Source organism: Hydra viridissima, unplaced genomic scaffold, assembly GCF_058129835.1.
Source record: "Hydra viridissima isolate aposymbiotic clone 2 unplaced genomic scaffold, HvirCarnegie_v1 scaffold_2, whole genome shotgun sequence".
Lineage (NCBI taxonomy): Eukaryota > Metazoa > Cnidaria > Hydrozoa > Anthoathecata > Hydridae > Hydra > Hydra viridissima.
This window is the reverse complement of record NW_028324301.1, coordinates 11,725,814-11,742,500: the sequence shown is the minus strand read 5'-3', so window position 1 is coordinate 11,742,500 and position 16,687 is coordinate 11,725,814. Positions and strand designations below refer to the sequence as shown.

Below are 16,687 nucleotides of genomic sequence, written 5' to 3'. Positions count from 1 at the left end.
GATAACCAAAATAAATTAGAAGCTGTCACTCCTCCATTATAATTTCAGATAATATAAAAGTTTTATAAAATAATATAAGAATTATTTTAATAACAGCATTATTTTTGGAAAAAAGTTTCAAAAAAAAATTTTTTTAGATGCATGTATAATGCTGATGGAGACTTCTTGATTGGTAAAAAATAAATGTTTTTTTATTTTAATATTTTTACATAGTTAGAAATGTTCTTAACTGATGCATGTGCTAATGCATGGATTTTTTCTTACATAAAATTGGAACTTTATTTTTCTATTTTTACAGTTGCTGAGAAAGGAGTTTTAGGTATAACAACAGAGTTTGGAAAACTTTTAGTTCAACCAGAAGAAATATGTGTAATTCAAGTAAGATAAAATTTTTTTAGTAGTTAATGGTGTTTTTAAGCCAAATTTTCATAGCACACATTTTCATAGCACACATTTTCATAGCACACATTTTCATAGCACACATTTAAGAATCATGTTTTATTTGTTTTACTTACTTTTACTAATTTTGATTTTTGGTCTGTATTGATGCATATTTGATTGGTTTATGTTGATTTGACTTACCTTGGTTCTTCTTCATGCAGGATTAAATTTATAATAAAAGATGTAGAGGGAAAGTATACATACATAAATTGAAAATTGCATAGATAGAAAGTTTATTTTAAAACTATTTATTTGAAATGGTTCAGTTTTTTATTTACATTTTTTTCACATACAAGGTTGCAATCGCCATTGAACAATTGTATTTGATGATTACTCAGATTTTTTAATGATGATTACTCACATTTTATAGAAAATCAGCATCAAAATTTGTGTAATCATTAATGTTTATTACTAAAAGGATTTTTTTGATAGTGTAAAGTATAAAAGTTTTTATTTCTGTGAAATACTATAATATAGGCTATAAAAATACAATTTTTGTACAGGGTACTTTAAATTGATTTAGTAATCTAGTAATGTGTTAAAAAAAGTATAGTTAAGAAATATATTAAATGTTTTTTTGATGATTTATTGAGAAAGTTTTTTTTTATAGCAAGGTATGCGTTTTTCAGTGTATGTAGAAGAACAATGTAGAGGTTATGTGTGTGAAGTCTATGACAATCATTTTGTTTTACCTGATCTTGGCCCTATAGGTAAATGTTGAGTAAATAAAATGTAGGATTATATTTGGTTGCAGAAACAAAATCAAGATTTTTTTAATGTGTAATCATTTGTTATTAATTAAGGGGCTAATGGTCTTGCCAATCCAAGAGATTTTCAAACTCCTGTTGCTTGGTTTGATAAAGATTACTTAAAGCCTGATGGTTTTAAAATCATTGCAAAATATCAAGGGAAATTGTTTAAAGCTGAGCAGGTAACAACCTTAATAATCTTTCATAGTTATAAGTATACAAAGTGTATGACTTCTAAAGCTGTATTATGTAAATTTACAGTTTAAGAGCAAATACAATTTTATGAGTATAATTAAAAGATAAATTTAAATCAAAAGCTAAGAGTCATGAAACTATACCTATCTTTATACTGCAGGATCATACTCCATTTGATGTAGTTGGTTGGCATGGAAATTATGTACCTTACAAATACGAGTTAAAAAAGTTCAATGTCATCAACACAGTGTCTTTTGATCACATTGTATGTAGATTTTTGTGGTTTACTAGTGGTATTTAGTATTACTTACTAGTGGTATTATTTTCTTGGGCTTCTTCGTTTGTTTTTTTCTTCAATTAATTTGTTTCAGGTATCAAATAATTATGATTGTGAAAATGTAAACTTATTTTAATTTTCTTTCAGGATCCATCAATTTTCACTGTTTTAACATGCCCAAGTTTGAAGCCAGGTACTGCTTTGTGTGATTTTGTCATTTTCCCACCTCGATGGTCTGTGGCAGAAAATACTTTTAGACCACCATATTACCACAGTAAGTAGTATATATTCATTTTTTCTAGATTTTTGGTTGTTACTTTTTTGGCATTTCATTTTATACAAAAACATTTTTAGGAAACTGCATGACTGAGTTTATGGGCATTTTGAGTGGGCAATATGAAGCAAAAAAGGCAAGGTTTAGTTCATGTTATTCATTAAATATTACAGATGTCGAGGATTTATTTCAAACATATATACATATATATATACCTGTGTGGTCTTCAATATATATATACACACATATGTATATATATATATGTGTATATATACCACTATATATATATGTATATATATACATATATATATATATATATATATATATATATATATATATATATATATATATATATATATATATACATATATGTGTGTATATATATTGAAGACCACACAGGTAAAACCACAGATGTCACATTTTTCTCATTTTGAGAAAAATGAAATTTTGTGTTTAGAGACATCAGATATCAGTTCATTAATAATCTATTCATACCAAAGTATTTTTTTATGACATTATAGTCTAAACACAATATATAAATGCAGTCTTTTTGCTGATTACAAATAATATTTGTTCACAGTGTCCCTTCGAAGTCAAGACACTCAATTTGGACATCTGTGATTTTTCCATTGTAAATTCAGCAGTTTGTAAACTAGATTAACTTGTAACCTTTTAGAGCACTTATTTTGTTTAAAGTACATAGTAGTAGATAATTTAAATCAAATAACTCATCAAATTTTTACAAACTTTATAAAAAGTACCCATGCAACAAATTATTTCCACAACCCCATCTACCATATTGTCTGTAATCTATCAATTTGCATTAAAATTCTATAGCCCAGACAAACACCCTATTGAGAAAAAACCCTTAATAAAAATAAATGTTGTTTTTATTTTCAACAAAATATTTCTACAAATATATAAATATACGTTTTATAAATAGTTTTACAATATTTTTTTACATTCTCTTACTCTGAGTCAGAGATTTGTTCTGGTCCTGATTCCTGGACAAGTAGGTTATCAACTGGCAAGTGATCATAGAATGACTTATTTTGTTCACTTATAAATTTTTTTAGTTTTAATAAGTCTTTGAATTTTTCAAAAGAAAGTGGTAAAGGGGTTATGTATGCTTGTTTTGGCTTATCAGGCACTTCAAAGACATGCTTAGATTGGGTCAGTCTTCTCCCTCTTATTGAACCAGAACATGATCTAGTCCTATGGGATGTAACACGCATAGAACTAAATATACCACTCCAGTTTTCCCTATACATAATTAAGTTAGAAATAGCCTTTGATATTTCAACTTCTCTGAGTGAACGTGTCTTAAATGGACAAAGAACTAAAAAGCTTGGCTTTAAAAACTATAAACTTCAGAAACTTTTCTTGTGTCATATTTATAATGTTGAATGGCTCTGGTTTTTTGCGAGATACCTGGAAAACACTCCTCCAATCCTCTGGTGTTTTTGCTGGAAACTTTTGATTAATAATAGGCTTATCTCTGTCACATTCCATGTAGGAATGACCTCTAATAGGATATGAAACTGTTATGCTGTCAAACCTTTCTATCTTATGAACTAAATAATAAAAAAAACGCAAAACTGTCCAGTTTTTATTTTGTCCTGCACAGGAATCGCAAAACAGTTTGGTATGCTTTACATTTTTAGGCAAATGACATTTAAAAAAAGTCATGAAGCATAGAACATACATCATCAGAGCCTTTGTTGCCTACAGTTTCATCATAGCAATAAAAATATACTTTTTGAGTAGAAAGTATGTGAATGTTGAAAGAGTAAAATGACAGTTGCCTGGAGTAGTATACATCTTGAGTTGAATTGTTTGGGCATTTAAGATTTTCTTGAAAATCAAAGCAGATTGCTGCACAGTTTAAAGTTTGCTGAACTTGTAAACGTGCAGTTATTTTTCTTTGGTAAAACATTTCAGCTTTTCTCTGATGAAGTTCAAGAGATCCATTCAAAGCATTTTTGTTTCTTAACAAATCATTAGCAGCAAGAGAGTCAATAGGTACTTCACAATATATTGCAACTATTTTTTTCTTTGTTAAATCATAAAATGAGCAGGTGTCCTTTCTAGGATATCCAAATGAAATGTTAAACTTTGAATTAAAAATTTTATGATAACTTTCATAGGAACACTTTTCTAAAGGATACTTTTCTTTAAACATGCAGTACATTTTAAAAATATTTAAGTCTTCTGGAAGGTAAAGTCTGGTAGATTTTGTTCTAGCATAATGAGAAGATTGTCCTCAAAATGACTTGAAATGCTGCACTATTATATCAATGTTTTCAACAGAAAAAGCATGCTTTTTGTTTTTATGACGTCCTCTCATGTCTTTACAAGGTAGACATAATGATTGAAAAGAAAATAATTGAAATAACATGACAAAACAAAGTTTGTGAAAAAGTGCTTGATGTTTAGGAAATTTATTTTGATTATTATAAATTTCAAAACAGAGCGATTTATAATTATAATTAAAAATAATAAAGAAAAAAACTTTTATTATGGAACTTGCGAAAGGCGACATTTCGTAAGTAGCATTTGCGAAATGAACATCGGTGGTTTTTTTTGTTTCGTAAAATTCAGTACGAAAAAATAAAATTCCTGATTCTCAATATCCTTCCGAAAGAATTTTATTTTTCTGGAATTGTTTTCCGGTTAACAACTCTATCCTATATACACTTTTTCTTTATATTCCGGATTGTTCGAATATACAGTGGCCTGATAAACGATGTTGTTGGAAAGGCAACGGTTGTTCATTGGACATTTGGATTTGTCAGTGCAGTTGCATTTCATTTCATTAGTTTTTGCCTCATTTTGCAAAATGTTTTTATTGTAAGAGTTAATAATGGATTTTATATTTGGTATGCAAGAATAACTAATTTTGATTGTGTTTCTATTAAATATTTTACGAAGCCTGTGATAGTTGACTATTTTCAAATTACATTTAATAGAGATAAGAAGATTATTATTTTTAAAAATTTGTACAAAATGTTTCTTTATTCTCTCCATTTCCTGACCACTTTTGTTCCTAAACATAGCTAATCCATCATCTCGATATATACCGAAATTGCTTTTATCATAAAACTGCGAGATTTGATGCAATATAAAAATCCCCTCTAATTTGCAAATCTCCGCGCCATCATAGGCCCCCATGGTGATGCCAGACCTGCTATATACACGTAAGCATCTGCTTACGTGTATATAGTAGGTCTGTTGACGTTTTGTTTGCATAATTGCTTATTTTTGAAAAGTTCAACAACGGAGGAATTTTAAAAAACTTCTTTTTTAACACTTGAAACCTCGAATTCACAGTATCTCGTAAATAATTAACTTTATACCAGAAACATGTAATTTGAGATTAACTTGGATTAAGAAAAAGGGAGGATTATTTGACGTGGTTCACTTTAAGTTTACGTCACATTATACTTAGATTTTGTTTCCATGGAGTCATTAGAACTCACGCCACCGTAATTATAAATGTAAATTTAACGTTTAGTTTTTAATCAATTTCAATATCAATATATATATTTTGTGTTAAGGATGTTACAAAAAACATAGGTCATTGCAAATAGTAATTCACTAATAAAACGCAATGACCTAAATAATATAAAGAAAAGATAAGAGAAAAACATAAGAAATAAACTAGTCACATAATAAAAATAGAACTTTACAAAAATTTATAAGTAACACTTATAAAACAGACTTTTAAAAGAATTAAAATATAGGTCAAATAGTTATTATAATGTATTCACATATACATACGTATATACGCATATACGCATATACACAAATAAGAAATTATAAAATGTACATAAACATAAAGAAAAAAGTTATAGAGGTTAAGAATAAAGTTAAGCGTAACTTTTTAGATAAAAATGATGGAGTGACTTTAAGAATAGATTCTTGGATTTAAGGATAAAATCTGTTTTTAGGGTGTACGGAAGGGTGTTCCAAGAAAGGTTACACTGACATGTAATGGAATTTATTCCATGTTTAGTTGTCTGTTTTTGTGGGATGGTTAAGTTGTTAAAAGTGACTGATCTTAGGTTATGCCCACATGTTGTCCTACTGTTAAAGTAGTTACGAAATATGGAAGGAAGGAGACCGTGTTGTTGATCCCAGACAAATGAACAATTTAGAAACTGGATTAAATCATAGAAACGAAGAACTTTGGATGTAAGATACAGGATGTCAGCAGGGAAGTCTCTTGGACAGAAATGAATTATTCGTATTGCTCTATTTTGAAGCGAAACGATTTTAGACAGACGGACGGTTTTAGATTGTCCCCAAACTTGGCATGACTAACTTTTAGAAAAGTTAGTATACTGCATCTTAAATATTACAATTTCTGTTTTTTTAGTATTCAATAAGATTTTGTTAGCTCGGAACCATTGAACAAGACTGACCATATCCTCATTAATATATTTATTTAGTTTTTTGAGGGAGTTTGTCGTTAATTGAAGATTTGTATCATCAGCAAAATGATATGTGTTTGAATGTTTGATAGAAAGATTAAGATCATTGATGTAAATAATAAAGAGAAGAGGACCTAATATGGATCCCTGAGGAATACCAATGCTAACGCTTTTGATGTCTGAGAAGGTGCCATTTAAAGTAACAAACTGTTGACGATTGGAAAGGTATGATTTAAACCATTGCAATGGGATGCCGCGTACACCATAATAGTTAAGCTTTGATAGGAGAATGCCATGGTCTAGGGTGTCAAAAGCTTTTTATAAATCAATGAAAACCCCACAGGCAAAGTTTCCATTATCAAGAGCAACTCTTATACTTTCTGTAATTTTGATAAGAGCGTGAGCTGTAGAATGCTTTTTACGAAAACCAAACTGGTGTTTATATAAACATTGATTTTGGTTTAGGAAGTCGTATAATTTATTATGCATAACTTTTTCAAAAATTTTGCTTAAATTAGAAAGAAGAGAGATCGGACGATAGTTGGTGCAGTCAACCGTTGATCCTTTTTTGTGGACTGGAATAACTTGGGCCAGTTTGAAGACATCAGGAAATATTCCTTTGCAAAATGAATTATTTAAGATGATACTTAGTGGTTTGCATAGATTTTTTGACACCAGTTTAAAAAGTTTTGTTGGAAGGCTGTTCGGTCCAACACTCTTACCTTCAATGATAGTGGAATTTATATAGTTGAGGGTTTCCTCTTCAGTTATTGGTTGCACATAAAAAGAGTTGCTATTAGGATTGGCCAGATACTTTTGAAAGTTGAATTTAGACTTTGGAATTCCATTGGATAATTTTGAAGCAATCGTAGTAAAGAAATTGTTAAAATGGTTAGAGATAGCTTTAGGATTAGTTTCGCATTTGTTGTTGATTAGTATGCTTGTTGGGGAGTAACTTTTATTTGGCTTTACATTTATCAACTCTTTTATACCTTTCCACGTGTTTTTTATATTATTGATATTGTGACTGAAAAAGTTTGTGTAATATTCCTTTTTGCTAAACTTTATAAGATTGCTTATACTATTATGATATTGTTTAAATTTTACAAAAAGTAAATTTTTCTTTCTACAGTCTTTTGATTTTAAATATTTTTTATGAAGTTTATTTTTAATTGTAATTGACTTGAGAATGCCTTTCGTTATCCAAGTTTTATTATCACTAGTTACTTGATCTTTTGTCAATTTTTTGTAAGGGGTATGTTTGCTCAAAATACAATCAAAAATTTCGATTAATTTTTTAATGGAATAATTGACATCATTTTCTTCTTTTATAAAGTCATCCCATTCAACATTTGAAATATCTTGGATAAATTTAATTTTGTAATATATGGCTGATGATTGCCGTTAGGCATGAAACTTAAAGTTCCATAATAAAAGTTTTTTTCTTTATTGTTTTTAATTATAATTATGTGTGTGTGTATATATATATATATATATATATATATATATATATATATATATATATATATATATATGTGTGTGTGTGTCATAATTTATTTTTACATACCTGTGGCAGAAAGAACTTTTTTGATTCGCTTTACACGATTTTCTGTCAAACCAAATATAGATAGGAATGCTTTGATACACACACATTTTTTTGTAGAGCTCTTATCTCTAACAATTTTCAGGTGGTTCTTATACAAATAGCTGTGAACTTTAGATTGTTCAATTATTAAATTTCTGCTTCGTCGACGCTTAATGTTATGAACAGAAATAAGAGAAGAAATATACAAATCCTGCTCATCCTTTGTTTTTAAGTTGTTGAAGTATGATATAAGTTTTGTTCTGTCATCTGTTGTAACTTCAAAACACTTCAGAGTAACACAGTTACATGGTATTCCTATAACATGATTTTTTAATCTCAGATCTTGAGTAAACTCTCTTTTTCTTCCGTTGACTGCCTTTTTTTTAGGTTTTTCTGTGACTGTAGGGTTGTTTAGATTATCTGCCGCCATATTTTTTAAATGATAAATGTTGGTCATGTGACTTATTTTTTTATTATTATTTGATAGAATGATATATATATATATATATATATATATATATATATATATATATATATATATATATATATATATATATTCTACCAAATCATTCTTATAATACTATATTATTTCTTATTCTTTCTTATAGAAAATTATTTTAAAACTTTAGAATGTGAATGTGGGTTCGAGTACCCTTCACAGTATGATGACTCCCCATGGTCCAGCAGCAAGTGTCTTTGACAAAGAATCAGAAAGAAAAAATGTCCCAGAACGAGTAGCTGAGGGTTCTATGGTATGTTTTTTAATAAAATGTGTTTTGAATTTCATTTTGTAATTTTATAACTATTATCCTAATTTCAGGATTTTTCTAATTTAAAATCTCATACAAATATAAAGCCATTGCAAAATATTTGTAATTATGCCTAATGTACAGTTCTATTTAACATGTTTACAATTTGCAAACATGTTAAATAGAGTTTCTCAAAAAAAAAGAAAAAACTCCATTTGACAAGTTTATGACTAAATAATTGATTTAAACATGTGTTTGAATAAAGATACTAAGGGTGGAATGTAAGAAGTAAACCTAAGTTAAGTTCAAAGAATTTTTAAGCATGTGCTTGAGTAAGTCAAATTTAAAAAATATAAGAGGCATTGAACTCAAGGCGTTTATCTGAAGAAGTACTTTGTAACAAATAGCAGTAAAGCATTTTTTTCAAAAAACCTTTTACTGAAACAATTTAATTAGTATAAAAGAATTCCTATAAAATATGATTAAATAAAAAACTAATAACATAGTAAAAAAATGAAGCACCCTTGTTATAACTTGGTCATAACAAAAATGAATTCTTGGCACCCTCAATTGCAAACCCTAGACTATAGGTAACCAAAGGTAGGTCATAAATGTCACTTTCGTGATCAACTCAATCTCTCTTGATTTCTCCATTTTTCAAATATTTCATCTGATATGAAATACATGGAGATGTCTAGGAAAACACAGAAGTGTTTCATTTCACTGCAGTGTATTTGTAACTTATATTGTAATAATTTCTCTATAGTTTACCATGTCAATTTCTAGAAATAAATGTTATTTTTTTTGATGCTTTAACTAACATCTAACAAATTGCAGCATTTAACAAGTTTAGTTTTTTTTTTTTTGTTAGTAAAAAATGTAAATTTCATTGTAAATGTTGGAAGTGCTTATCATATAAAAGAAGACAGTTTCTAAAAGACATCTAAAAGCTTTTACTGATTTTTTAAAAATATTCCTAAGATGAATTCACTTCTGATCAATATAATTAAAGACTATAGAGATCAAAACAAGAAAAATCACTTCTGATCAATATAATTAAAGACTATAGAGAGATTGAAGACAAGAAGACAAATATCTCTTTAAAAAAAAGACGTTTTTGTGGTAACAAAAAACATAATTATTCAAAACTGACGTTAGAGTTAAAAAAGATAACAAACAATTAAAGAAATGCTGGATTAACTCAAAGCAAAAAGAAAAAAACTTGTTGATTTGTAAGTTAAAGAAAAATTGATTATTTTTTTGATGTTTGTCTACCCAATAAATATAAGACATGTTTTAGACATCTAAAAGATGTATAGGCACCTAAAACACATCTTGTGTTTACTTTTACTGAAAAACATTATTAAAATATAAATAATATGCCTAGGATTAACTAGCCTATTATTTATATTTATACAGTTATCAGTAAAGTATATATAATACTAGACTCCTCTCTGACAGACTTTTATTATAAAATTTCTTGTTAATATTATTTATGAAATTGATAAATAAAATAATCATTTTTGGTTTTTCTAACCTATTCTTTGGATTTTAATGAAAGAAGAGAGCTAAACAAAACTGGCAAAGGTCCTTGACTCAAATTCCTGCTCCATCTCAGGAGATTGAAAATGTTTTGCAAATATTATCACCAAAGTCATTGAATCCCTTTTGATGCCATATGGTGATGATGCAATATTACAATGTATTTTAATTTTTTATCTAATGTTTTAATGAAAACAAAGGTTTTGTTATGAATACTGATAAAAATATTCATTTTAAACAAATGTACATACATACATACATACATACATACATACATACATACATACATACATACATACATACATACATACATACATACATACATACATACATACATACATACATACATACATACATACATACATACATACATACATACATACAAACATACATACATACATACATACATACATACATACATACATACATACATACATACATACATACATACATACATACTATTTGTTAGGATTTTATAATGCTAGAATGTTTGACATTTCAACATGTTCATAAACTTTTTAAATTGGCATCATAACATATAGGATATATAGGACGCTTTAATAAGACACAATATTTTAGCAAGATTTTTACAAAAAAAACTCTATTATAAGAAACACACGTTTTCACAATTATAATAATGAGTCTTCTGTAATGAATTTATTGACAAACTCAATTTCACATTGTAACATCCTAAATTAATTATGCAAATAATACCTAAATAACTACTTTTGCTCGGTAAAAACTTATTTTTATATTTGCAAAGTTTTGAGTAAGTTATATGGTATTAGTAAGTTTTATACGCATCTACAAAATGATACTTTAGGTGTACAAAGTTTCTCGACTGTAGGTTTCATTCTCGAAAGTTTATGACAAACCAAAATTTGTTGATTCGCGAAAGTTTTTCTTCACAAATGTTTGTGACCTTAGTAATGGCGGTTTGTATTTTAATTTCAAATCTGATTTCAAGACTGGTTTGTACAAGAGTTTTAAAAATGACTTGAAATTTCAATAACTTTTTTTTCAAGTATGATTTCAGATCAAGTTTGCTTCTTGCATTATGCTCAAGTCAGACTTCAGAGTTAAAGTATGACTTGAAATTTCATGTTCTCTTCTTGCATTCGGAAAATATTTTTGCGAAAGTTAATGTTCAAGACAGACTTAAAAGCCGATAAACTTTCGTTAGTTTTCAACTATGACTCGCGTTTAAGTTGGCTTTATGGATTAGTTCAAGATACTTCAGGTTCAAAGTATGACTTTAAGTTGGAAGTTCGCTTCTTGCATTCTACCCTAAATTTTATTTTGCATAAAATTACTTGTTTTAATAACAATTATTTCCGTGATGCACCAGTTTTATGCAAGATTTGGTCAAAATATTCGCATTTTGTGGTCAGTTTAAAATTTAAAAACGTTCGTGGAATTTATAAATGTTCAATATTTTGTTTGACTTTCATTTCTCGAATTGCCTGCAGCCGCAACTGCACAAAATTGATAAATTTTTGTTACATCAGTCTCTTTCGATGACTGGAGTGGTCATTCAAGAACTCCTTTGATGTTTCCAAATCAATTGCGGTTATATGACGTATATTTTTCTTGATTTTACCTGACTACGGATTTTTATCTGTAATTTGCGCATGATAACCGTTTGTTTACAGAATATTTGGTGGGACAATTTTGTTTGTAAAATTCTTTAAATTTACTTTGACTACTCAAATTATTTTATAACCGGTTGTTAAACCTTGATTGCAGACCTGATCTTTGCTGAGGCGTCGGTGTTTGGTTTTTCCATTTTTTAAAGAATAATAACAAATAAAGTACAAACTTCTATTTTAGTCTTTTGAAATCAAATTTTCTGAAGTTAATTAAAATAGTGAAACAGTTTTAGGTATGGTTTACATTCCTAAATAAAATTTGTTCTTTTGGAAAAATAAGTTAAAGGGTTTTATTTAAAAATTACTGTTGCGCAATATTTTGGGTTGAAAAAAAATTGTAGAAGCTATGTTATCACAAATTTATTTATCGAATCATCAAACGTTGTATGTCTAAATATGTAAATTATGTTAAATTGTAGAAGCTATGTTATCACAAATTTATTTATCGAATCATCAAACGTTGTATGTCTAAATATGCAAATTATGTTAAAATTGATTTCTATTGAATGGTGCCGTTATTAACGGAAAAACTAAACGCCGATTGCTTAATTAAAGCAGTATTTATAATTTTTGCTAATTAAAGCGGTAATTGTAATATTTGCTAATTGTTAGAGATAGCTTAAAGAAGTTATTTAGAACTTAATAAATGAAAGAAAAAGAAAACGAACTTCTGTGGTTTTATTTAAAAGAAAAAGAAAGGAAAAAAAAAACGAACTTTTTTTATTTGTTTTTCACGCACATTTTTTAGCATGTTCTCAATTATTGAGTAAATGATTGATGATTTAAAAAGTTGTTATTTAAGTAAATAATGATTAAAGATTTTTAAATTTTAGGCCTTCATGTTTGAAACATCGCTTGGTTTGGGACTAACACACTGGGGCGAACATACTTGCAAAAAAATAGATCCCAACTATTACAAATGCTGGAAAGACCTCAAGCCTCATTTCAAGGAACCCACTGAGGAGATAGATGCTTTGACTTATTAAGAAAGACAGTCACTTCTTGATTCTTTAAATAAGATTTATAAATAAAATATTTTTTTATTAAATTTTTCTTTCTTTTGTATTTCAAGAAGAATTTGTTTTTTATTATGCTTTATATTTTAAAAACACTTTTCTCCAGACCGCCAGTTTGAAAGTCTCCTCACTCCTGATATTTTTGCATATAACTAAATCAAATACGTTAGTAAACACACTTTGTGTTATTAACAGTAGAGAAGATTCTCTTAGGCTTCTCTGCAAGACTTGTCTACGGTTTCTATCCGTAGACAAGTTGAACCAATCTTCCTTTACAATATTTTCTTGTTCCATTTTACGTTTTGATCTTTTGCAACAATCATGAGAAACAATGAGAAACTTCTCTACCCTAAAAAGTAATAGGGAGAATTTTGTTTTAGAAACAAACAAAAAAAAAATCTATTGAATCAAGCAGTAAAATAATATTTGAATTAGTTTGTAAAAAAATTTCTAACATTTAAAAATTGTATAATCACACAACCTTAGATTTAATCTCTACCAGCTGAAAAGATAGGCTTATTTAAACTAAATAAGTTTCTTCTGCATTTGGAACACATTACTGAGGAACAAACTTCAATATCAAAATTGAAGTTCGGCTAAATATATTCTTGTATTTTCTCACATGTTATGGGTGTTATTACTGTTAAAGACTTTGACCTTAACTTTTCAAGCAAACTGCATAAGATAATTTGTACACTGATGCCCATAGCCTATTAAGTACACGGCCGGACTTGTTTCTTTTAATCCTGCAAAACAGAACAGTTTTTTTTTTAAAGAACTGTAGTTATGGTCAATTGAATATAAATAAACTTAAGTCTACGCAATGGTTTCAGGATTTTCTCTAAATGTAGTTGACAAATCCACCAGGCAGGTAGCTGGTGGACGATAGATCATAATAATTGTTTATTAAATAAATAAAACGTAACTTAAACTTAATTTTGTTATAAAACGCAACTTTGATTTTGTTATAGAAACTTGTTATTCTTCGCGTGAATCACGCGTTTGGAAAAAACGCACTCAACGTGTCAGAAAAATAGAAACCAAAGGAGCTTAAAGTAATGAGTTGAAACTGAAACCATCCTTGAGAGTACACGTGAAACTATGTGAAAACATGGTTGAAAGTACACATGAAACTATCTTCAAAATTACTATTTGGTTAATCTTGTGTTTTCCAACCTAGTGACACTCCTGCTCATCTTGCCGATGTTTATGGTCAGTCAATATTTGTCTTGGCCTTTTGGAGAATTTGTCTGCAAATATTTCATGCCGATAGCAGATTGCTTACCTGCTGTATCTATACTTTCTATGATAGTAATTACAATTGATAGTAATCAAATCGATAGCGCGTTATCATTTTTTCAATGAAAAGTTCGTTTTGTATTTTCGTTTTATACAGATGAATCTAACTGAGAACTTGAAAATGTTAGCAATAAAATTCATCTAACGTTAAAAGAAAATATTTAGTTCCTGAAACAAACAAAATAACGAAAAACATTTAATCGGTGATGTTTTACAACATGTTCTGACCTTAGATTATACTAAAATCCTGACAACGAATTCTGAGTACAAACAACAGCTTGAAAATGTTCATTAGAGATGTGCTCCTTTTAAGAATGTACACGTTTTTGTTTTAATGAGAAACCAGAGGCTGAAAAAGGGCCTAATTTCAAAAATTTAAAGCAGGCTGGGATATTTTCCAACATTAAGAAGCTTATATATAGAGAAGACAGAATATTTTTTTTTACTGTATAAAAAACTAGTTTTATTTTACAAAACATTTTAAAAAATATGTAAAATAGGTTTCTATCATTTTAACCAGTCATAATCTTTAAATACATGCTCATCGTTATCATATACTTCCTTATCTTTTTCATACCATACTATTTGCTTGATTCAGGGACAACTGATTCAAGCAAGTAATAATTATCTGAAAGATTAGCACATGCTTCGTCAAACCAGTAGCTGATAAGGATGCGCCTTTCTAATGTTGTAAATAGGAAGTTATTGAAAACCACTCTTCTGCATTCAAAACAGAGCAGTAAATATGTTGGTCAGTCCAAATTGTTTTTGTACTAAAATAATCATCCAAAACATAAACTTTTTTATTTTTCACACTGGTATTTCCTTTTAAGAGCGATAAATTCATTTTAAAACTATTTCTATTTGTTACCTGTGCTTAAACAACGTACAGATTTTGTTCGAAAAATTCTAAGCTTAATAACTTTCAATCAACTTTGAAAACCAACACCTGATGACAAAAATTTGACACAGTTTATAAGCAGTTGAAATTAATTACCCAGCATCACTTTCTTTGTTGTTTTGTTTAAAAGTGTTAGTTTTCTTTTGCTGAAAATGTTGCTTAGTTACAATTCATAAAAAAATTATTGCAAGATGAAACCGACCAATTTTAATTGAACAATTTGTTAATTTGTTGTCTCTTATAACCCCAAAAGAACCATCCAACGTCATTTAGCAAAGTGGAAGAACAATTTGTAATCAACAATTCTTAAGCCTAGATCAGGCAGAAAAATTAAAGCTATGACTAGTAAAAACATCAAACGTCTGAAAAGTCTCTTGAAAACTAATCTAAAACTTCTACAAGAAAATTGCAAATAAGTTCAACAATATTCCGACATCGTAAAAAAACTGAAAAACAAAATAAACACTTGCTATTCTTGGTCGCACTAATAAACAGTTGGAACAGTTGCAACTGAAGTGTGGGAGAATTTGTTGCATTCAGAAACCGAAAACTTGTCATTGATGAGTTGTATTTTACACTAAAACATACAAATATAAACTCTGTTGGATTTTATGTTGTTTTACATCAGAGTCGTATTGTAAAACGAGTTCAATTTATTAATATATTATAAGAGTAATGTTATACAAATATGCGATAAACACAAAGAAGAGCTTGTATATCACAGCTAGTGGTAGAAGAGTCGCTCGAGTCCGTTGTTGTTACTTCAAGAGAGCGAGATTTCCAAGATCACGCTATTTATTCATATTAACCAGGGGGGCATTAATTGTTTTATAACGATTAGATTACCGCGACACTTATACATATTCCACATTAATTGTTTTATGACGAATTGATTACCGCAACATTTTACTCAGATGAAACGAAAAATGCACCAAAAAAATGTAAGCGCAAAACAACTTTTTGTGTGGGTTAGCATATCTCCTTGTGGAATCTCTCAACCATTTATATTTCTGGCAATTAATAGTGTATAAAGATGACTGCAAAATCAGAAAGTTGATTCCTTTTTTTAGTGAACATCACAGGAGCATGGTAATTATGTATTTTATTCTGATCTAGCTTTTTCGCACTATGTCAGAAGTGTGACCAATTACCTGGATGAGAAAAAGCATCCTTTATGTTACAAAAGCTGATAATCTGCCTTGTATCCCAGAATAATGACCTATTGAGGATTTCTGGTCAATCCTTAAAAGCTACGTGTATGAAAACATTTGGGAAAGTGAAAATGAAGGTGAACTGTGAGAAAGAATCCGTTCTTCAGAAAAGTTGATAAAAGTTGTACAACGTTCGTGCGAGCATGTATACAGAAAAGATGACGTAGTACATCTCCATAACGAGAAAGCATTATTCCAGTCCCGAAAGTAAAAATTAAAAATTGCTTACCATTCCTTACTAATTTTTTGTTCATTAAACATTTCTATGTATTATTACTGTTTGTGTTCATTTTATGCCAAAATTTTGTCACCAGGGTTTATACCCTAAAAGGTTTTATGTCCTTTTTTATATTCATAATTATTTCA

The 16,687-nt window shown here is 28.6% G+C and overlaps 1 protein-coding gene and 1 pseudogene across 2 annotated transcripts in view; one reads left to right on the top strand and one right to left on the bottom strand.

Annotated features, from left to right (window-relative positions):
- The window catches only part of LOC145190656 (homogentisate 1,2-dioxygenase-like), a 15,958-nt gene extending 2,934 nt beyond the window's left edge, over positions 1-13,024 (top strand). For both annotated transcript variants that reach the window (XM_090078780.1, XM_090078781.1), the window contains 9 exons: positions 138-172; positions 299-378; positions 1,052-1,151; positions 1,245-1,372; positions 1,546-1,650; positions 1,810-1,936; positions 2,017-2,072; positions 8,584-8,706; positions 12,728-13,024. In XM_090078780.1, the coding sequence (XP_089934906.1) occupies positions 138-172; positions 299-378; positions 1,052-1,151; positions 1,245-1,372; positions 1,546-1,650; positions 1,810-1,936; positions 2,017-2,072; positions 8,584-8,706; positions 12,728-12,880 (907 nt within the window). In that variant the 3' untranslated portion in view covers positions 12,881-13,024. The remainder of the gene's footprint in view (positions 1-137; positions 173-298; positions 379-1,051; positions 1,152-1,244; positions 1,373-1,545; positions 1,651-1,809; positions 1,937-2,016; positions 2,073-8,583; positions 8,707-12,727) is intronic.
- LOC149891923 (uncharacterized) lies at positions 2,905-8,384 on the bottom strand (annotated as a pseudogene).
- Positions 13,025-16,687: the final 3,663 nt, after the last annotated feature.